The sequence below is a fragment of the Schistocerca piceifrons genome, chromosome 7 (assembly GCF_021461385.2).
Source record: "Schistocerca piceifrons isolate TAMUIC-IGC-003096 chromosome 7, iqSchPice1.1, whole genome shotgun sequence".
NCBI classification, from domain to species: Eukaryota; Metazoa; Arthropoda; class Insecta; order Orthoptera; family Acrididae; genus Schistocerca; species Schistocerca piceifrons.
In genome coordinates this window covers 565685983-565709109 of record NC_060144.1, presented here as the reverse complement: position 1 = coordinate 565709109, position 23127 = coordinate 565685983, and the positions used below count along the sequence as shown (strand labels likewise).

Sequence of the window (23127 nt, the reverse complement as noted above, 5' to 3'; positions counted from 1 at the left end):
CCACACACCAGTTGAAAGTATATGCATGGATTCCACAGTGTATGGGAATGACAATATATAAAAAGTTAATGGGCGGAAACATATACAGGGTGTTCAGGGAGGAACGATCAATATTTTAATCAGTGATAGTATAAGTAATTCTGAACAAAAAATCTTATATGAACATATGTCCACAAATGCTTCTTTAGAGAGGTATGGGTATTGAAAGGAGCTTTAATTCTGCAAAACTGATGTGCACAACATGAACGTATACACAATACAACTGGACCATGACGTCATTTTCTTGAAAACAATGTTACAGAGAAGTATAGTTATGTTACACATTTTTACATAATGATTATTTACTTTTCATTTAGAATATAATGCATTAGAACGTGCATGTTCCATGTATTCAGTTGAAAAAGATGTCCCACATCTTTTACAAATGGCTTTAACAGTTATACAGATGTTGTACAGTTCACAGAACAGGTTTCAGTATCCCACCATGAACGTCAATGCACTTTTGTGCTCTAGCAAAAACATGTTGTGCTGCTTGTTCAGTTGCTTGTGGTTGGTTCCTAATCAATTCTGCAGCGTCCATGATGCGATGAAGTTAGAAATTTTCAGTCTTGTTTATGTGCCTGTTGACAACTAATTGCCTTTACTATTTGGTAATTTGTAAACCTTTACTCCTAAATTATTTACATTCTACCAGGACACCTTCAGGGTGCACTCAGCCTTGTGATGCTAATTGAGGAGCTACTCGACCGAATAGTAGCAGCTCTGGTCAAAGAAAACCTTCATAATGATGGGAAGAGTGGTTTGCTGACCACACGCCCCTCCCATCCACATCTTCAGTTGAGGATGGCATGGTGGTCGGATGGTCCCTATGGGCCACTTGTGGCCTGAAGACGGACTACTAACCAGGACACCCCATTACCACATTCACACATTCATTATCTATCATATATGCTCATTTATGCAGGGAATAAATTAAAGGCCTTAGTTTGGAGTGTGCATAAGGTCATTCTCAGAAGTAACGATCTTCAAAGTAACTTTTATGAATTGGAGTCTATCCTGTATATATCTCATGCATTGCACTTAAATACCTTGATATCCTCAAAATCTTCACAACATGATGGTGGCTGATGTATGAATGCTACATACTTCCTTATGTAAAGATAATGCTGCACATTGAAATTCTTAAAATTAAAAAATGTGTTATTCCACAAAGCATCTCATTGTTTCCACAGATTTTGGTTTTGCCCAGTACTTGTCACCTGAAGACTACAACAGCTCTCTCCGAGGTTCACCTCTGTATATGGCACCTGAGATGCTGCTGAAACGTCACTACGACGCCTCTGTTGACCTGTGGTCAGTCGGTGTCATAATGTATGAGTGCCTGTTTGGACGGGCACCTTATTCATCCAGTAATTTTAAAGAGCTAGCAGAAAAGATAAAGAGCGAAATGCCTATTGAGGTGGGCATTATATTTTGAGTACTTTTTCATAATATATATTTTTTGTAATGCCTAAATATAGTATACATAAAAATGATTAGTTGTGCTATAGTTCTATAATATATACTCATATGAAAATTAAAAACAAAATCTTGCCAATACCCTTCCAGTACATATGTAGAAATGAATTAGTTTGTGCATTAAATGACCATCAGACTTTATTTATGTTATAAAAATGATAATATATAACATTAAAAGTCACATTAAAATAAAATCACATATATTATACAGGAGAAATGAGAGGGACCACACATGTTGGTTGCTTTTGATCCATATAAATCTGGTATCTGCTGTGTTATATCAGCTAATGATAATTGGTAGTCAACACACAAATAAAAATGGTAGGAATTTGCTATTCCAATTAATTTACACCAGCCTGTGCAAATCCAGAGCACTGCAAAATCAGCAACCACATTTTCAATTTGATGATGGAAGATGTGATTGGTCTGAACCCTTAGGGCCAAACACAGAATGGAACATATACAAGTCCACCATATAGTGGTGATGAAGCTAGGAGAAGCACCTGCTGTGTTGCACATCACTTTGTTTGAAATCGTGCAAGTGATTTATGGAACATGGTGTTAATTAATAAAAATTCGTCATGACCTGAAATGTAGTGAAGGAGACAGGGTACAAACAATGGATACATACTGGCATTCCTGTTAGAGCAGTGATTTATCAATGTACCAGTGAATTATCAATGTACTTCATTCTTTTGATTTCCAGTATTGTGCCGGACAAGCAAAAAAATCAGCTCTGTTACCAAAAAAATTCAGCTATGTTACCAATCACTCATTACTCATAACAGTGTACGATGGGAAGAGATCAATAGCAAAAAGTCAGTGTTTCCAAGTTTAATTTCTGAGACTTTGATAATGCATTGTTGAAAGAAGACTTGATTTCTGAAACAATTTCAGTTTGGCATTAATAGCCTCAGTAATAGAGAAGCAGTAGATGAGGAGTAAATATCAAAACAGTGGGAAATCCAGGATGGAATGTGACAGTCTTTTTGTTGTGCCTATTTGTGACTCAGCATCTCCGCTATATATTGAGTAGTAAATATGAATGAAAGAGAAACTACAACAAGAGATCACTTTCCATATGTCTTTTGATTAATTAAACTGTGCTTCATTCACAGGTTCCTCATGGTGGGTGCATTTCAGATGACTGCAGAGACCTGCTTGTTAGACTTCTTAAACATAATCCCTCTGAGAGGATTGATTATGAGTCCTTTTTTAATCATCCTTTCCTTGACTTGGAACACATGCCATCACCAGAATCCTATCAGAAAGCTGTGGAGCTGGTACAAAATGCAGTGAAATGTGATGCTGAACAGAAATTCAATGAGGCATTTGACCTTTATTGTGAATCCTTGAGGTATTTTGTTCCTCTTGTGAATGGTAAGAAATGAATTTTGCTTAGAAGCTTCACAATTGTATTGTTCAATTCTCATTTCTTTGTACTCAGACTGTTTTTCATTTTGTTTGGTTAAGAATTACTAGATACTGTACAATATTTTTATGAGTTTCAAAGAAAATGTGCTTCAGATCAATTTTCTATTATTTTTATAAGTGCTTTTGCTGAGCACAACTGAAAAAACTAATATAGTTTTACAATAGATTACATAAATAAAATCTAATCACAAACCAGTTTTCCATTAAACAGATGAAGATGATACCAAGAAAAAAATAGCCTTTCGTAATAAGGTAAATGAATATATAAGACGAGCAGAAGACCTGAAAACTCTTCTGTACGAGAAAGAAAACAACTGCAAACATCCCAAGGGTCAACATACCACAGATGGAACTTTAGAAGAACTAAGTATGAATTGATTTTATTTGTTTGTTTTTATTATTGCATGTTATATATTAGATATAGCACTACTATAACTGTTGAATCTATTGTCTATGTATTACTGCACACACCACCTCTCTCCTTTTCTGTCCTCTCCTGTCTTTGAAGGAATGGTTAAAACACAAACTGTAAAAGAGTTAACTACACTGTGGTGACAGATGTTATGAAATATGTCCCAGTATTGTGTCGGACCTCCTTTTCCTCAATGTAGGGCAGTAGCTTGACATGACTTGCACTTAACAAGTCGTTGGAAGTCCCCTGCAGAAATACTGACTCATGCTGTTTCTACAGCTCTCCATAATTGTGAAAGTGTTGCCAGTGCAGGATGTCGTGCATGAACTTACCTCTCAATTATATCCCATAAATGTTCAGTGGCATTTGTGTCGGGCAACTGGGTGGCCAAATCATTTGCTCAGGTTGTTCAGTATGTTCTTCAAATCTGTCATGAACAACTGCAGCCCAGTGACATGGCGCATAGTCATCCATAAAAGTTCCATGATTGATTGGCTGCATATGGTTTCCAAGTAGCCGAACATAACCATTTCCAGTCAATGATCGGTTCATTTGGACCAGAGGACCCAGTCCATTACATGTAAACACAGCCCATACCCTTAGGGAGCCACCACGAGCTTGCACAGTGCCTTGTTGACAACTTTGGACCATGGCTTTGTGGAATCTGTGCCACACATGAACCCTGCCATCAGCTCTTACCAGCTGAAATTGAGACTCATCTGACAAGGCCATGGTTTTCCAGTTGTCCAGGGTCCAACCAATATGGTCATGAGGCCACAAGCAGTGCTACAGGCAATGTCGTGCTGTTAGCAAAGGCACTTGCATTGGTCATACATTTGTTGTATGTCCTACATTGATTTCTGCAGTTATTTCATACAGTGTTGCTTGTCTGTTAGCACAGATAACTTCACGCAAACACCACTGCTCTCAGTTGTTATGTGAAGGCTGTCAGCCACTGTGTTGTCCTAGTTGAGGGGTAATGTCTGAAATTGATATTCTCGACACACTTTTGACAATGGGGTCCTCAGAATACTGAATTTCCTGATGATTTCAGGAATGGAATGTCCCATGCGTCTAGCTCCAACTACATTCTGCGTTCAAAGTCTGTTGACGCCTGATGTGTAGCCATAATCACTAATCATAACGGAAACCTTTAAACATGAATCATCTGAGCACAAATGACAGCTCTGCCATTGCACCGTCCTTTCAAACTTTGTGCATGCAATACTACTACCATCAGTATACATGCATATCACTATCCCATGACTTTTGTCACATCAGTGTATAAGTCTTTAAATTAGGGTGTTGTTGTCACCTAAGTTAACTGACACAAGCAAAGGAGAAGTAGCACTTAACTTTGGTTTTCACAACTAGTAACTGATCCCATTGTTTCCTGCTTTGTGACATAAATCAGTAAAATCTTAAAACTTCAGGTTGCTATTATTGTGCCTCCTATTACTATTAACATTGGTGCCAAACTATACTCAGTACAGCAGCAGCACTATAACATTCTTCAGGAATACTCTCACTCTCTTTGCTGTGGAATGAATTATTAGGTGGTTCATAGTCCATTGCAGTCGTAACTTATAAATTATTGAGGGCTACGGGTGAGTGAGGCATAACATGACTCCTCCTCACCACTCATCTTCCTGTGACAGCATGTGTATTAGTGGGACTTGCTTCTTACACTTGCTATACCCTCCTTTTTATTGGTGCCCAAAAAAGAGACTAATGTAATAAAGCAATTGTAATCTCGTGAATCTTGGCTTGATAGTATGATACTGGTAATGACAAGATTACATGGCTGAGTAGGCAGATTAATTGATAAGAGAAAGGAAAGGTTGCACAAAAGTAATGATGCTTGCAGCTGATTCAAGAGAGATAAACTGTAAGAGATTTTCTTTACTTTAGAAGCTTTATTGTGCAGCAGATGAGTGAATCCAAATCATCAGAGTTGTACTTATGCTAGCAGTTTCATATTGTGTTATTTATTTATTTATCATGTAGTCTTTTGACACATTGGGAAGAGATACATATATTGTACAGCATAATACTTACAGTATAAAATCTTATAAAAAAAGCATGTAGAGCATTTATGTAATCTATCAACTTGGGAGTCACCAGAAAGAAGTCTTCTGGCCTACCATCATATGATCTTGTGGGGTTTAGTATCTGCAGAAAGTGTGACAGTGCAGCTACTCAACATGGTCAGTTGCTGGTGACTCAGTAACGGCCGGGGAATGGAACACCACAAGTGAAACAAACTCACCGTGTGAACTGAACTATGGAAAGCGGAGCATCCAAGCCCATGTAGATACATGCACAACAACGTACGCAGCACGTGGCTGGTGGTGTGGGTGGCTAGTGATGACACGGCACACAACTGTCGGCATGAGTGCAAGGCTAGGTCTGTGGCACTCTAACTCCACAGGAGCACTGGCCTGCTCCACTTACTGCTGCTGGCGCAATCTGCCCACGCCAAACAAACTCCGTTCTCTCAAGGCGACGACGCATGTGTGGCAGTCATCCATGCGAGCCACTCGCAGAGATTCAGTTGTTCTTTGCCGGCTCTGCATTGGCCACACCCAACTGTCTCACAGTTATTTATTGCGTCGTGAGGACCCGCCTCTCTGTCGCTGTGGGGCGGTTTTGACGGTGGTGCACATTTTATTAACTTGTCCGCTTTTAACTGTGCTCAGGCACACATTTGCGCTGCCTGATACGCTCCCTGCCCTTTTACTAGATGACTCTGCCATGGTGGACTTAGTTTTGCGTTTTATTCGGGCAGGGGGTTTTTGTAGTTTACTCTGAGTGTTTGTTTTTTAGTGTTGATTCTGGCTTTTCGCCTCTGATTTTAAACTGAGTTTTTTAATGTGTTCTTGGTGTTTGGCTTTTCCTCTTTTTTTTTTTTTTTTTTTTTTTTTCTCTCTATGGTCGGCCAACCACCGTCACACTCTGTGTGTTTTAATTTGTTTTATCTGATCTCTGTCGAAGTCTTTCTCATCCTGTTTTGTCTGACGTCTTTCCTGCTGTTCGTTTTTTATTCTCTTTGGGCGGTTTTAATTTTTTGGAAAAAGGGACCGATGACCATCGCAGTCTGGTCTCTTTAATCCCACAAACCAACCAACCTACTGCTGCTGACGAGTAAACATTTCTGTCAGCGGGTCCGCCCATACGACGCTATGCGTGTGCCATCCATTGCAGGTTTCTGAACTACTCCTGTCTTCTACCCAAGGCAGCACATTTGCCTCAGTCGGGACATCCGCACGCAGGGATACTGAAGGGAGCATTCTTCAGCAGTGTGTCTGATGTTCAGTGGATCACTGCACTCAAAAAGAGGGGATGACTGCATACACCATTTTTCTTTTAAAGGCACATCTGCTATGTTAGGTTCTAATTCTGTTTTCACCGATCACGTTTGCATGGCAAGTCAAATCCCAGTGATTTTTGAGTGATTCACAGCATGTTATTATTATGTTGTTCAGTACATCTGTAAGTCCATGCATTAGTAAGGTTGAACACATCTTGCTGGATTGGTGCATTTTTATTATCCATGATCTTTTTGTACTCATCCACAAGAACATTTATGTGCCATAGTTGAGGGGGGTGGGGGCGAGGGTGGAATGTGGATTAGTATGGCAGCCATTAAATAAGTGTCGATTTGATGACACCATTGATCATTCTCATGGCATTATTTAGTTGGATGTATTTATTTTGTGCATAAGGGCTGTTTAGCCAGACTGAGGCACAATATTCAGCAGCACAGAATATAAGACTTGGAGCAGAAAAACATAGATGGATACCAATGCTCTCCGCATATTGTTTGAATGATTTTTCAATTTTTCAGCTGTTTTTGTTATATGCTCTCTGAAAGATAGTGTTCTGTCAAGAGTTACCTTCAGTTACTTTGGTGTTTTGTAGTTAGTAAGTGTAGTGTTTTCAAACTTTACATTGAAATTTCTTTCAGCAAGTTGATTATTTAAGGGGAAGCACGAAACCTTCGTTTCAGGATCTTTGGTTGGTGTCCTCATTTGTCTTCAAATCCTGTCTCACTGTAGATGGTGAGTGACAGAACTTGATCTGTGCAGCTTCATTTTGGCAAGAAGGCCGCTTGTTCGACCAGGACAATGAAAGAAATCTGTTGTGCTTGATATGTAAAGAACAGAAGACTAAACAATGAACCTACACTTTTATGATCTATTTCCATAGCCGAACAGCTAGTGTGTGAGGTGTTGAGCTGTTGACAGGCACATAAATAAGTCTGAAAATGTTGTTACTAAGTTTTCAAACAGTGTCCTCCTTTAGAGTAACCAGCTGGGAAAATGTGTGTGTGTGTGTCTAAACTCTATGTCTATGTTACTATTGTCTGTGCTGCTATTGTTTTAAGATCTGATGATGGCTGTGAAGCTGTTGATTGGTTACCTTTCCAAATATGCTAAAATGTGGCCAAAACTGCAAATTCTACTGTTTATTTAGCTACCAAATTACCAGTATGCTTTAAAGGTTAAAGCAACCTAATTTCATTTCGCAATTTTTGCTTTGAAGTTTCCTAACCTCCCATTTTGCAACATCTTTGTTTCCAAAAGCAGTTTATTTTGTGTATTATTAGCTGTATGTTATTTGTTTACCATCATTTAATCTTTTTAAATTGTCTCCCAACTCCATAGTCGTCTTTTCCTGTGCCTTTTTTCCTTCATGCTGACACTTTTGAATGCTTTTTGTTTCAATAAGTTTTTTGGTATTATCCCATCCTTGTTCCACACCTTCCTTTAATTAATGCATCTGACATTTTCTACAACTAGTAAGTGGAAAATTTATGTAAAAGATAGACTTTATACCAATATTCCATTGTTTTGGTAGCTGATTTTTGTTTCCTTTTGTAAAATTTTGGTCTAATTATGACAGTGCACGTGAGTATGTCATGATCAGACTCTATTTCTTGTCTTCGAAACACTGCTAATTTCTTACTGCATGTGACATAATTAATAATGGATTTTAATGCTATCACAATAATATTTAGATTCACAAAATGATTAAAAAAGATTTATTATGATTAGCAGTATGGTACAAAGTGTTTTTACAGTGCAAATTTCATATAGCATTTTCCACTAATTTCTCCAATCATTAGAGAATGTTCTCCTCTGACTTCAGAAGGAACTGTTGTGGTACACTAATGAGAACATGCAGGATGTTAGCTTTAGAAACTTCACCCTTTGCCCATCCCCAGAAGAAGAAATCACATGGCATAAGATAGGGGCTCCACACCAGTCATTCATGAGGACTCCTGTGAACCAACTGAGATTATGGAAAATGATGGTTGAGCCATCTGCATACAATGATTGCAAAATGTATTGGGGCGCCATCTTGCATAAAGACAAAGCCAATGATATTGGTGTACATAAACACAATTGGCCAAATCTGATTTACCAGTAGGTCTAGGTGCTGATCGTGTTCATTGTGTTTCAAGAAAGGAACAGATCAAAAATTTGTTTTGATATTATACTGCAACAAACCACTACTAGTGATTGTGCTGTGCATACATAATTTTAAGAAATAAAACACATTGATCTTGCCAAAAGCTGAGGTGTGATTTACTCTTTTACAGCCACTCTGTAACTTGTCTTCTGGGCTCTCAATAGATAGCATAATCTATTGCATAAGCTGTCACAATACGGTATCCCGCTTCTGTGCGCAGGCTAGTACAACCCTTTGCACACATGCGGGATAACACATTTTGTGGCTGCAGAAAATATTCTGATTCTGTTATTTTTGAGTGGCATCTTCTGATTTGTGTGTTGCTGTATAAACAACCACACAGCCTTTCATCCAGCGATGTTACATTTACTCAACAGTGTCGTGTAGAATTTTGTACATAATAATGGGAATTATGGCAATTTAAAAACCTTCCCATGTTGAACACATTTTTATCCCTCTGATTATATGTATAATAAAGGGAACCACACCTATAGCTGATGTGTGGTGCACTGAAACACTCAGCAGAATACAGTATTTAAACTAGCTTTCGAGCTCTTGCTGTTGCAAAGGTATACACATTCACATTAACACTTGAACTGTGGCTTCAGATGAGAGCATTTGGGTGTCTGTGAATATATGTTTTTGTGTGTGTGTGTGGGGGGGGGGGGGGGGGGGGGTTGGGTTGTTTGGGGAAGGAGACCAGACAGCGAGGTCATCGGTCTCATCGGATTAGGGAAGGACGGGGAAGGAAGTCAGCCGTGCCCTTTCAAAGGAACCATCCCGGCATTTGCCTGAAAGGATTTAGGGAAATCACGGAAAACCTAAATAAGGATGGCCGGACGCGGGATTGAACCGTCGTCCTCCCGAATGCGAGTCCAGTGTCTAACCACTGCGCCACCTCGCTCGGTGTGTGTGTGTGTGTTTTTTCTAGAGAAAGAGCTCGAAAGCCAATGTAAATACTGTATTGAGTGTTTCTATGTGCATCAGTCAGCTGTACATGAAAGATTGCTTTACCTTTATTTTACATATTATTCCACATAGGAATTTCCATTGTTATTATTCAGTCTGGGTTACATTTGGAAACAACTGGTGAAAGTCTCTGAACCAGCCTAGCATGATTTCTCCATACTACATCTGATGGTCACAATCTTTTGCAGACAGTTCTTGATAGTAATGCTACTTCCACAAATGAAATTTCAACTCTCCGTTAAGGAAATTTTGTATCATGTACCACATTAGATAATTTTCAAGGGTTGCCTGGTGTGGTGAATTTTGGGGGCTCCTCATACCAGCCACATATTTTCCTCTGACACAGATGTCCTTTTCTTAAAATGCCCACCATAGGTCCCATAGTCATTAGTTTTATATGGCAGTTCCTAATATTCCTTGGATGCAAAGCACAGTGAGGCCCTGCACCATCCACCACCATCTTTCTACCAGTATCAAAGAATGTCACGCTTCATGCTGAGTGGCCATAATGGTAAATATATGTATAAATTATTATATTGTATTCAGACTTTCTGGTTGTTTTTATGGTTTTTGGACTGGACCCTTGCTTTGATGCAGCTCTCCACACTACTCTTATCATGTGTGAGCCTCTTCATCTCTGAGCAACTTTTGCAAACTACATCCACTTAAACCTTCCTACTGTATTCGTCCTTTTGCCTGCCTCACTTTTTACCTCCCACACTTCCTCCATCACCAAACTGATGATTTCCAGATGGCTCTGCATGTGTCCTGTCACCTGATTCTGTCTCATAATCAAGTTGTGCCATAAATTTCTATTCAGTTCACATTTCAAAAGCTTCCAGTCTCTTCTTGCTTGAATGTCCTATTGTCCATGTTTCACTTCCATACAGGGATACACTCCAGACAGATACCTTCAGAAAATACTGTTTTATCCGCCTGTTGGATATCAGTGTAGGAGGACAGGTGGCCAGGAGTAGTGGAACAGCAAACTGTCGCTGTCAGAGATCTGCACTAGGGGAAATAATTAATCTGCATCAGTAATATATAAACATATTGGTAATTTACTCTAATCAGTTCTGAAGTACGATCCAATATCATAGTCCAATGTTGAAAGCAATATACATCAACACTAAACACACAGTAGGAGAGGCAGTATGTGATGTAGTCTGTTCTCCAGTATGCAACCAACTGAACCGATCATGCTTGGCTGCCATGTGGTTGTCCTGTATCCAGTCCACAGAGGTTGCTCTTGTCAACAGCCGGTGGAGACCAGACCCTCAGGAGGTGCATCATTGGCTGTGGTGGTGTTCTGCACGACTACTATCGGTGTCGTGCTATAGGCAGTGTGCATTTCATACCCTCTCTTTTTTGAGCCATATCAGTTATTTTGCTGCTCAAATAGTGAAACTCATATAATACTTTTAGCATCTCATTTTCTAATCTAATTCCTTTGGCATCACTTAATGTAATGTGACTACATTCCGTTACCTTAGTTTTACTTTTGTTGATGTTCCTTTTATAACATCTTTTCAAGACACAGTCCACTCAATTCAACTGCTCTTTCAAGTCCTTTGCTGTTCCAGACAGAATTAAAATGTGATCAACGAGCCTCAAAGTTTTTGTTACGCTTCCATTTCATGTCCCTCATCTCTTATAATTCCACTCTGTCTTTTGTACAGCTCATAGACAACACTTCAACCCTGTATTTCATCTATGCTAACATCAAAATTTGAACCAGTGCAATCCAGTTAACATTGGAAGAGCTAGCCTTAAATCTACAAACACTATAAATGTAGGTTTGCTTTTCTTTAACCTATCTTCTGAGATAAACCGTTTGGCTAGTATCACTTTGTGTATTTCAGCATCTCTCTGGTACCCAAACTGATCTTCCCCAAGATCAGCTTCAACCAGTTTTCCCATTCTTCTGTAAATAATCTGTATTAGTATTTTGAAACCATGAGTTTTTCAATAGCATTCACACCTGTTTTCTTTCAAATTGGGATTTTTACATTTTTCTGTAAGTCTTGGAGTATTTCACCTGTCTCATATGCCTAGCAACCAAATGGGATAGTTTTGTCATGGATGGCAATCCCAAGGATCTCATTAATGATGAGGGAATGTCATCTACTCCAGATGCCTTGTTTTGACTTAGGTCTTTCAGTGCACTTTGTGAAATTCTTCTAGCGGAGTCATATTATCCTTTCTCATCTTCATCTACTTTCTCTTCCCATTCTGTAATTTTGTCTTCTAATTCATTTCCTTTTTTACTGTGAAAGACTCGTGAGTTCAGTTTGAAAAAATCTTGTGAATTAAAACATTTTCCTGTGCAGTATGTCTTCCAGCTTCCTCCTTCTTACATTACATTGATCCATACCAGTAATTTTGTTCATGTTCCTGTTTTGTTCATACATCCATATGATTTGCAATTTATCTCTATTTGAAGTACTTTCATCTTATTCTGCATATTGATTTGTGAGTCTCTAAAGACTTAATGTTATTGAAAATGCAGTTTGTCACAACTAGGCACATGGCTGGATAACTGGTGTGAGAAGTATGGCAGGCAACAGGAAATCAGGAAGGGGGCTGGGAAGGAGTTTACCAGTGCCCAGCCCAGTTGTCAACAGTGGCTGGCACTTACCTTTGTGTACTGTCTCCTAAACTGTCCATTACCTGTAGAAAAACGAATGCAAGTCTCTGTGAGTAGTCAGAGGGCTGTGTGTTTTATGTGGGAAAGGAGTGAACTAAAGGGGAACATTTTGTATAGGCTCTTACAAGGAAACACTCTAGCTTCATCTCATATTTCAAGCAGGAAAAAGCACACATACAAGTTATCAGCACAAGCAATAGATCCTGTGTGAAAATTTGGGCCATAATTTTGGCAGTATACAATTATGACCTTTGGAAAGTAGAGCTTTTAAAGTTTTGTGCACACTGTTTGCCTGAACTCGCTCTGCCCCTCTGCAGCCACCTAATGCCTGAGTGTGAAGTACTGTACAGTGGAGTGAGTAACTTGTTTGTGAACTACAGGGTGTCCATAAAATATCTTTACAACTTAAGATTTTCATGCCTTTAAAAGTATGCCAGACATTAACAAGTGGTTTTCAACATGTGATAAGATAATTCATAAAGTTTTGTTTCCTCGTTCATACACATCAGTGTGTGCATCCTTTGTGGCATGGATAATGTCTAGCCAGAATTCCATTTCTCTCCACTTATGATTCAAGATCTCCACGATCACATGTTCAGATCCAATGCGAATATACACTTTCAAGTACTGTAGGTCTCTAACCTTGAGCTGGTACACCAGATCTTTTACGAAACTCCACAGGAAGGAGTCTAGTAGTGTGAGGTCAGGGGATCATGGCATTTATGGACATTTAGGGCCCAGTCGGATAATGCACCATCCTGGTGGAATATGACACTAGCATTCAGGTATACCAGTTGTGGCACAGCACTCTTGTAACATGTACAGGTCAACACCACCAGTGATCCCGCACCAAACATTGACGTAATGATTGTCTCTTACCATTTCACGTGTAATATGAGGTTGCTGTGAATGCCAATACAAATGTTATGAGATTCAGTTTGTGGGATACATGAAACAATGCCTCATCGGAGAAACAATTTCTTTTCAAAAAGTCATCTTGCCTGGCATATCCACTGCAAACTGTTCGCATTGAGGCTTGTCCATGGGCTTTAATGCCTGAAGCAGCTAACGTGCTATAGGGATATAGCCATAACCTCTTATGTAAGACATTGTGCAGTATAGATCATCTCATTTCCAACTCCCCGGCCACCACACACACCGATTTTGTCAGCCTCCTTGCAAATGCCTGCTGTACCTTGTCCATGTTGGCATATGGGACAGATGAGTGACCTGCTCCCTTTTTTATGGAAAAAACTACATTTTGTGTCACAAATGCAACGTAAATAAATATAAATGATTCATTAATGAAGTAATATAGCACAACTTAATTTTGTTTTTGGAGAACACTACATTTTGTGTCACAAATGCAGTGTAAATAAATAAAATAAATGAGTCATCAATGAAGTAACATAGCACAATTTAATTGTAAACATAGCTGTTGTGCATTATTTTCTTTGGATTTTAAAGCTGGCGCTGTTAAAGACAAGTGCATATGCAGGAGATGCGCTATTTTTCAACTTGATTGGCATGAATAAATCATAAATCTAAACTCATTAACTTCATTCCACAATAATTCTTTGGTTGCTTAGGTTTATTCATTTTGATTTTGAGGCATATTTATAACTGCAGAATGTCATTATCAGAATATTGTTAAAATAATATTGAATGTATATGTGCATGAGGTTGATATATTATGTACTCACATTACTTACTACTTTCCATGTAAAATAATGTCTGTTCTCAAACAAGATTTCTAAACACATTTGGCACATATGTACACCTCCCCCTCTTCTTTAGCCTTTGACATCCCACAAATAGGAAGAGCACTGGTTGTCACTCCAAATGTACAGCACTCCATGCTCGGGCTTTAGGTGGCTGAGGTGGAGCAGAGCGAGTGATAAACAAATGGTGCACATGAAAATTCAAAAACTGTGCTTCCAGAAGGTCATAACTGTGTACTGCTGGAAGTATGGCCCAAATTTTTGTGTGACATTCATTGTTGGAGCTGATATCTTGCATGCATGCTTTTCTGTCTGTAAATTATGAGGTCAGGTTGGTGATGTTTCCTAGTTAGGGAAGACTTCACAGAACTGGTTCTGAAGACCATTTTGCTGGATAAAGGATCTTACTTGGGAGCATCTTAATGAGGTTTTAATGAATTGTTAATTGACTACATGTCTGAGAGAGCTCTATAAAGTGTTTTTACTAACTGTTGTTTTCTGCACCATTTTCAACAACATGTTTAATTAAGTAATCTGTTGATGCTTTGCTCGTCAACTGTAAGGTTTGATTCGTGACATTCTTTATTAGACACTTTCTCTCTGTTCCTTACTTGGTTAGTCCATCTGATCTTCAACAGGCTCCTTAACATTACAGTTGAAAGGTTTCAGTCTGTTTTATTTCTGTCTTTCCCATTGTTCATATTTTACAGCCATACAGAGCTGTGCTTCAAACAGATTTTCATGAACCTTTTTCTAGCCTCCATATTTATACACTGTCTTTTTTTTAAAGCCATTTTGCCCTTTACTATCCTTGTCATTAACATCTTTCTCCTTTATCTGTTATACTTTTGAGATAGCAAAATTCTGCTATCACTCAAGAGTCTCTTGTCCTAGTTTATAATTTAGGCATCAGCATGTCCACCAGCTGCACATACCATTGATTATTGTTATTTTGTTTATTTGCATATTATAGCTATCAGCTAGTGCAAGTCTCATTTCATTAAGCACCTGACATAATTCGTATTTACTTCAGTGACCACTGTTTTGTCGCCAGCAAACTGTATTGTGCTGATTTACTTTCCATTGCAAGTAACTCCCACATTGAGATAGATCTTTACTTCCTTCATGATCTCCTCCTCATATAAATTAATTATCATTGGTGACAACCAACAACTGTGTTTTAACATCTTTCCTGATGATGCGAAAAGTGGCAATTGACCCTGAATAAAGAAAAGTGTGAAGTTATTCACATGAGTGCTAAAAGAAATCCGGTAAATTTCAATTACGCGAGAAGTTACACAGATCTGAAGGCTGTGAATTCAACTAAATACTGAGGAATTACAATTACAAATAATCTAAATTGGAACGACCACATAGATAATGTTGTGGGTAGAGCAAATCAAAGACTGATTCATTGGCAGAACATTTAGAAGGTGCAACAGGTCTACTAAAGAGACTGCTTACACCACACTTGTCTGCCCTATTCTGGAGTATTGCTGTGCAGTGTGGGATCTGCGTCAGGTGGGACTGATGGATAACATTGATAAGTTCAAAGAAGAGTGGCTCGTTTTGTTTTATCCCAAAATAGGGGAGATAGTGCCACAGACATGACACGTGAATTGGAGTGGCAATCATTAAAACAAAGGCATTTTACCTTGCGACAGTATCTTCTCATGAAATTTCAATCATGTTTTCTCCTTCGATAGTGAAACCATTCTATAGGAACCCACCTATGTAGGGAGAAATTACCATCACAAAAAAATTTAAGTGCTAGTTTTTCCCGTGCGCTGTTCAAGAGTGGAACGGTAGAGAGACAGCTTGAAGGTGGTTCTTTGAACCCTCTGCCAAGCAGTTAATTGTGAATAGCAAAGTAATAATGTAGATTCTGGCTTCCTGTATCATCCTTACTTATGTACTTATGATATTAACTGCAGGAATAGAAGGATAATATGGAGCAATATTACCCTTCTATTCCTGCAGTTAATATCATAAGTACTACCTAACAATGGAAAACATATTCCATTCCACATTATCATGAAGCCTTCTCCAAATCTATGACTGTAATTTATATTTCCTCTTTTTTCCTAAATTTGGCCTAGATTGTTAGATGCAGAGTTAAAACTGTTTCTCAAATGCACCTGCTTGTCCTAAAACCAAACTGATATTCTAGTGATCTACTTTCAGTTCTATCTCCCATTCTTTGATGGTATATTTGATGCAGGTAATCTGTCTGTTATGAGAATGTTATTTGCTGAAGCACAGTATTTATCTTTTTCATTTCTCCATTTGTTTCTTACAGTGCGATTGTGTGCGACAAACTCCACAATGCAAACCGCTCTGGAAATTGGTGCTTCTGCAGAGCAGTATTTGAAAGAGGGACAGTACTCACATGCATTGGAAAAATTTCAATCTTGTCTAGGTTTACTTGTGCCACTGCTGAGCAGTGAACCAAAAGGAAGAAGACGTGACCTCTTACATACACAAGTAAGTCATGAAACTGTGCAACAACAATATGGAAAGGACAGTTTGCTTTCTGCTCAGAACATAGAAGAGGCGGTAAGTCGCAGAAAGGCTCCATGAAAAAGAATGGTAGAAATGTACAGCTTTCAAATTATGTCCTTCTTCAGAAGGATAAAACAGTCACACATTGGCACAAAACACATACAGGCATGCGCACCACATACACACACACACACACACACACACACACACACACACACACACACACACACACAGTAAGTTCGGACTGCAGTTGTCTCTGAGGTGAGCAGCTGGAGTAGATAGTGGGGGCTACAAAGAGAGACGTGGGGAGTGCGGGCGGACACACACACACACACACACACACACACACACACACACACACACACACACGTGCAATACGGTCTGACTGGAACTGTGTCTGAGATGAGCAGCTGGAGTAGATAGTGGGGGCTACGGAAGAGGTGTGGGGAGTGGAAAGGTAGCAGGGTAGAAGTGAGGGCAGAGGCTACTGCTGTCTGTGGGAGCTCCCAGGGTCGGGCCCAAAAGGTGAACATTTCTAGCATTCTTTTTAAGAACACCTGTCTGCAACCCAATGCCTCCTCTATGTGGTGAACAAGAGTCTATTCTTTCCATGTTGTTGTTATTCCAGTGTGGACTTTTGAAGTTGGAAGACTCAGTAACTGTACCTGATTCAAGCTGCTGCTTCATAGCAGCCCATATGAATGAGAAATCTGGATGCTACTTTTTACTTCAAAAGCAATCGATCAGCAAAATTTCATAATGTCCGATTTTGGGAAGTGCCCATGTATTAATTAGATGACTGATGACCTCAGATGTTAAATCCCATAGTGCTTAGAGCCATTTTAATTAGATTTGTCTAAACTAAGTAATCAGGTTTTTGGAAGTAATTATTCTCTTCTTGTGGATATACCGCCTGATCCTGGCTGGGTATTGAAAGCTGATGATGACTGGAAGCATAAATTATGCAGCTTTTACTTTTCTTGGTTTTTAGAAGCATTCTGAGACAAATTAATAAAACTTATGTCTCCCCAAGTTAATATTTTGATAGCCATGCAGTCTGATTTGTTATTTAATTTCCCTCTGTCTTTTTTCAATCATGTATAAAACATTGTTTCTCTTTTGTAATCTGATCTTCTCTCTTATTACATTTGATGTGATAGAAACATCAAAAACCTGCCATATGTTCCAATAGGGTGAGTTTGCAATAAACTGAAAGTGAGCGTTTTCACGTATTTTTATTGGGGACCAATTTATAAAGAAAAGTTACTGCAACTCTTGTGTAAGAAGTGTTTGAGATGTCAAAAAATAAAATGCAGCACCACCTTTCATTATATTGCTGTTGACAGGAAGGTAAATCACTATGAAAATTCCGCTTGATTCATTATCATTTTAATTACAGTCCTTGTATTAATCAACTCTCAGAATTTTCTCATGTTAGAGCACTGAATATGTTATTCTTGCTTTTTGTTTGTTTACACCGCTCAATAAAAATGACTATTACGGAATACTTATCACATGCTTTTTTCAATCAACATCAGTAGCTGTATAATCCCCTGGTGAATTTTGTGCTTTTTTCTTTATGGTGCACTATTAAAAACTATGGCAATTTGCCTTGTCATAACCATTAGATGGAAGGAATAGAGATAACCACATGCCATGTGCTGTTTTCCTCACAAGTCTCCCACTTGAGAAGTCCACCAAAGAAAAGACGGAAACAAGACTACCAGAGAATGGCTGGCACAGCATTACCACAAAGCTGTTCATGGAGGCCAGACTACTGGTACACAACATTTGTGTTTGACCCATGACTTTCCAGTATCCCATTATATTGAAGGTTATGTATTGTGGTAGCAATAACTACATCACAGAATTAATTTTCAAGGATAAAGTTACTTTATGCATTTCAAATAGCTCTTACACTTGCAGTGAAGGGGGCACTGCTTGCATTTGTAAATTAATATACAAAGAAAACAACTGGGGAGAAACTAGAGTGTGTATGCACTGAACAGAGTATCAAGTGTGCAGTTCATCCTCTGACTACACACTATGTTCATGAAAGCATGTGTTCAGTAACATGAGCATGGCATCTCTCTCTTTATTATTCCAGTTGGACAATATTAGATTTAAATGTTGTGTACCCAAAACTGCTAGTAAACCAACCATTCTGTTCTCTTCATAGTTTGATGCTGATCTGTAAGAGACATGCTGAAGATTTTTTTGTTGTGGTAGTAATAATGTATTTTCATACTTACTCTTAATAGCAATCTTTGGTCTTGGTAATTTTGCAGGTGCAGCAGTGGTTAACACAAGCTGAAAACATTAAGTCTTTCTTAAATCTCATTAGTATTACCGATGACACAGCAGCACTTTCTAAAGGTTTGTACTTTTTCACTCTTCAAGGTATTTGCTGTTTGTTCTTGATAAACATGCTAATAAGCTGTAATGATATGTTATTGAATTTTAATGTTACAGGACACAGTGAACTGTCTTGGTTACCATGTAATTATAATGCAAAATATGTGTAAACATCAAAGATCTATAATTTTACACATGTGTGTAGCAGCAGAACAGACCTTTCAGCAGAGAAATGAAAGTTAAACACCTTATACCATGAAAAACACATTGTGTGAGAGAAAGCAAGTTTTGTGAGGTGGTGGGTTGGACACACAGCTTATACAATGCCCATGGGTCACAGCTGCTCATGGCAGTTGAGTTATGGGCAGCAGGGTGAAGGATGTTTTTGTGAAAATGAGGGCACAGTGCATCTTGTGATTGGCTGAAATGCACTCATGCACATGTGCGCAGTGGCTTTTTTTTTGGGGGGGGGGGGGGGGGGAGGGAGAGCAAAGCCGAGTTCAACCCCTCCTCCTCTTCCTTACAACAGTATGCTGCTCTGGAACCAGAAAATTCAGCAGATGGGTAGCAGTGAGTGACATCAATGAAAATGCCAAAATCTCAGGTTATCCAGATGGCCATTGGCTGTATGAAGGTGTTATCTGTTAGTAGCCTTAGGATATCAGTCCATGAGATGATGTCATTTAACAGGCCAAAATCCAAGGGGGCAGGATTATGTACAAAAACTGCTACTGCTGCACACTATGTGGCCAGATGGTCTTCCTCATGAGAAACAGTTTGTGAAGCTGTTGGACTCCTGTTGGTTGATGATAGTCTTTCCAGGTTAGGCCCCATTTCCTGTCAGTGGAAAAGCAGACAGACACAACTACAGAGTGGGGGGCCTGGAAACCTACACGCTATGGTTATGTGCGAGAGGGATAACCCATTCTTCATTCGTGAACCCACACTGACGATTGCCACCTGAGCTCATTGGTCTTACTTCTAAGAGTGTTTGTGAAAGAACAGATGAATAATGTTGCAAATCTGCATTGCTGGATAACAGCAGCAGGAGGATTTGTCACACTGGTGATGCATGCAGATGTGTGGCAAGAGATCAAGTTTCGCCTACACCCAGTCAGTGCTACCAATGTTACTTGTGTCAAGATCTCTGTGACTTGTTCTTGCCAGTTGTGTAATTCCCAATACAATAAACATAATAGTCCTCAATGTAACAGGTTTTACCAGGCCATTCCCTGACATCCCTGTATATTGTGAGCAAGAAGATTATAACTTAAGTTTGGAATGCAGGATTCCCCGTTTTCTCTGTCATGTCAGCAATTGGCCTTTTGTGACATCTTCAGTGATGATAACTGTTGGGGGGGGGGGGGGGGGGGAGAGTGGAGGTGTGTGTGTGTGTGTGTGTGTGTGTGTGTGTGTGTGTGTGTGTGTGTGTGTGTGTGTGTGATGGTAGTTCATTTTATCAGACTAGTTTTGAGAATTTGCCTCCACTGACAGTACCTGTATTACAGAAGACAAATATTTCTTTAAGTATGTTATGTATTGTATATAACTTTTTTGAGTACGTGGTTTCTCCATATTTTATGACAATATAAGAAACCACATGCTCATGAAACACTTCAGTCCTCTTATACCAATGAAGTAACAACAGGAGCAATAAGAGAGCAGAAAGTATCTACAAGATACTTGCAAACTAAATATTTATAAGCCTGCAAAGAAATGTTGAAATTTCTGTTGGAGACCTCAGTGCTAGAAAGAGTAAGAAAAGAAATGTAAAATGATGCTAATATAATACTTCAGCATATGAAATAGTAGTTAGATATGAGGGAAGATTAGTTAGCCTTTTTTAACACTTCAACATAAAAATTATTTATTCATTTCAAAAACCTCTCAAGGGCACAAAATTGAGAGTCCATCAGGACTTAATGACACATGTATTTTATGCAGACAAGTCTGCAATGATGGCTAGCAAAATTGTATCACAACTCAGAATAAATGGTCAGCAAAATTTTTATCAAGTCAAAAATAGGGAGGAACAACGTATTTACAACTACGTATGCAAGAAAAAAATATGTGCTAAAAAAATTCATTAAGTCATAAGTCACTCATCACGAAAAGTAGCTAAAAGCGTGGAACACTGGAGGTATTCCACCATAAAAATAAAGAGAAGAGAGAGAGAGAGAGAGAGTACTGGTACATGTAGCAAAAAAAAAAAAAAGGGGGGGGGGGGGTAACTGCAGAGGCATTCAGAAGAGAGAGAAACAACATTTTAATAAGTTTTATAGAAGACCAAATACAGGAGGCAGAATTTTATGGAACATTCAGACAAGACTTATAACATGACCATCGTCCACCCCCCCCCCCTCCTCCTCTTTTATTCCCCAAAGAAAAGGAAGAGATGACACTCCAAAATAATAACTATGGGCAGTGCACATTTCTGGCCAACTACTTTAAAACAAACTTTGTGGGGTAGCTATTTTCTGCAGCAATTATATTGATATTTCTTATAAACAAAACACCTTTTTCTTGCTGTGATAATGGTGTTTTATTTACCAGAAGGATATCACCTTTTCATTTGATACATTCCTGTATTACATATATTAAACATACAGTTAAAACAGTTCACATCCATATCTCTTTTTATATAAATCCACTTCTATAGCTGATGTTGCCATTGTTACCAGATGATATTGCTTGGGAGCCTGACACTGAAAATTATGGTCGTGGAAGAAATTTTCATTATTGATGCTTGGTCGGCACAGGGAGGAGAGGTAATGTTGTAAAGTTTCTCATCACTACATCTCACTCCAATGTTCTTTTGTCACTGAGGTTACATCTTAATTTTCCTTCCTTTCAGTGTCCTGAGTTAAAACCCAACTCCTCCACAGGGTGTCATGAATTAAAGTTAAGTACCCTGTCATTGGTGGTGGAGGAGGGGTGGCGGGGGAAGTGATACCCTTCACACTATTTCAGCGAGTAGGCTGTGAGCCTGCATTAAGTTTTACCTGTTCACTTTCTTTCTTTCTTTCTTTCTTTCTTTCCATACTCCTCATTACAATACAATACAACAATGCACATCTAGAAATCACAGTTATCCACATGCATAGGCATAGCCAGGGGGTTCAACAAATGAATATTTTAATACCTTTTCTTTTCTGAAGAAGGCTTTGGCTGAAAGCTTAGTGAGTAACAGTCTTTTCGTTGTGCCTGCCTGCAACTCAGTGTGTCATCTTTACAGTATGTAACAATCTATTCTTTTCATAATTGTTGATATTCCAACTTGGACTTTGATTATGAAAAACTTAAGTTCTTGTGGGTCATTTAGCTAATGAATTATAACATTCATCATCAAACAGAAATCAATTGGTAAAATTCTTTTGTAGATTGTATCTCCCTGGAGATATGTTTTAGTATGGGAGAAAATGCAGATAGCAGTGAACATTTGCACATACATGTTTTTCCAACAAGTAGTATACAATGGAACCTTTTACATTCTCAGATTTGATGTTTTTCACAATTCTACACAATAAATTCATAGTCTCGGTAAAAAACCCGTTCCCTGAATTTACATTTCTTACTAGTAAAGTTTACGTTGATTCTAAGTTCTTACTCAACATCTTGCTTGACTTCGTCCCGTTTTCTTCATATTGACATTTGATGTGACTGAACAAGTTGTGAGTGACTCAAAAGACAGATGGTTCGCACTACGGGTGGTGGTGGAATTAAGGGAATGTTTTAGGCTGTTGTGAGAGGGAACATGAGAGAGGAAATGCTTATGTAATCCACAATCAGTGTTCCAACACAACTTGCAACATTTAGCTTCACCGCAAGCTATGATACAACTGCTGCTGCTAGGTTGCAGTGGTAATGGAAAAACAGGACAGTCAAAGCGAAGTGTTCCAGACTAAGCCAATATGTGACGAAGGGGCCCAGCCACCACCTTCGCTTGGACCACTTATAACACAGTTTCATCTTTTTGCATGTATTTCCGATGTATTGTATTCAGCAACAATATCAATCATCAACCTTTCAAATTCAAACCCTGAGTCTTGAAGAATATGCTCAGTCATAAGTGAGGAAATGTCACCTGTTTACAG

General features: G+C 38.8%; 1 protein-coding gene across 1 annotated transcript in view; it reads left to right on the top strand.

Moving 5' to 3' along the window:
• The window catches only part of LOC124709082 (serine/threonine-protein kinase ULK3), a 97034-nt gene that overhangs the window by 54351 nt on the left and 19556 nt on the right, over positions 1–23127 (top strand). The window contains exons 3-7 of the mRNA XM_047240730.1: positions 1214–1459; positions 2637–2898; positions 3164–3319; positions 16476–16660; positions 18967–19054. Of these exons, the coding sequence (XP_047096686.1) occupies positions 1214–1459; positions 2637–2898; positions 3164–3319; positions 16476–16660; positions 18967–19054 (937 nt within the window). The remainder of the gene's footprint in view (positions 1–1213; positions 1460–2636; positions 2899–3163; positions 3320–16475; positions 16661–18966; positions 19055–23127) is intronic.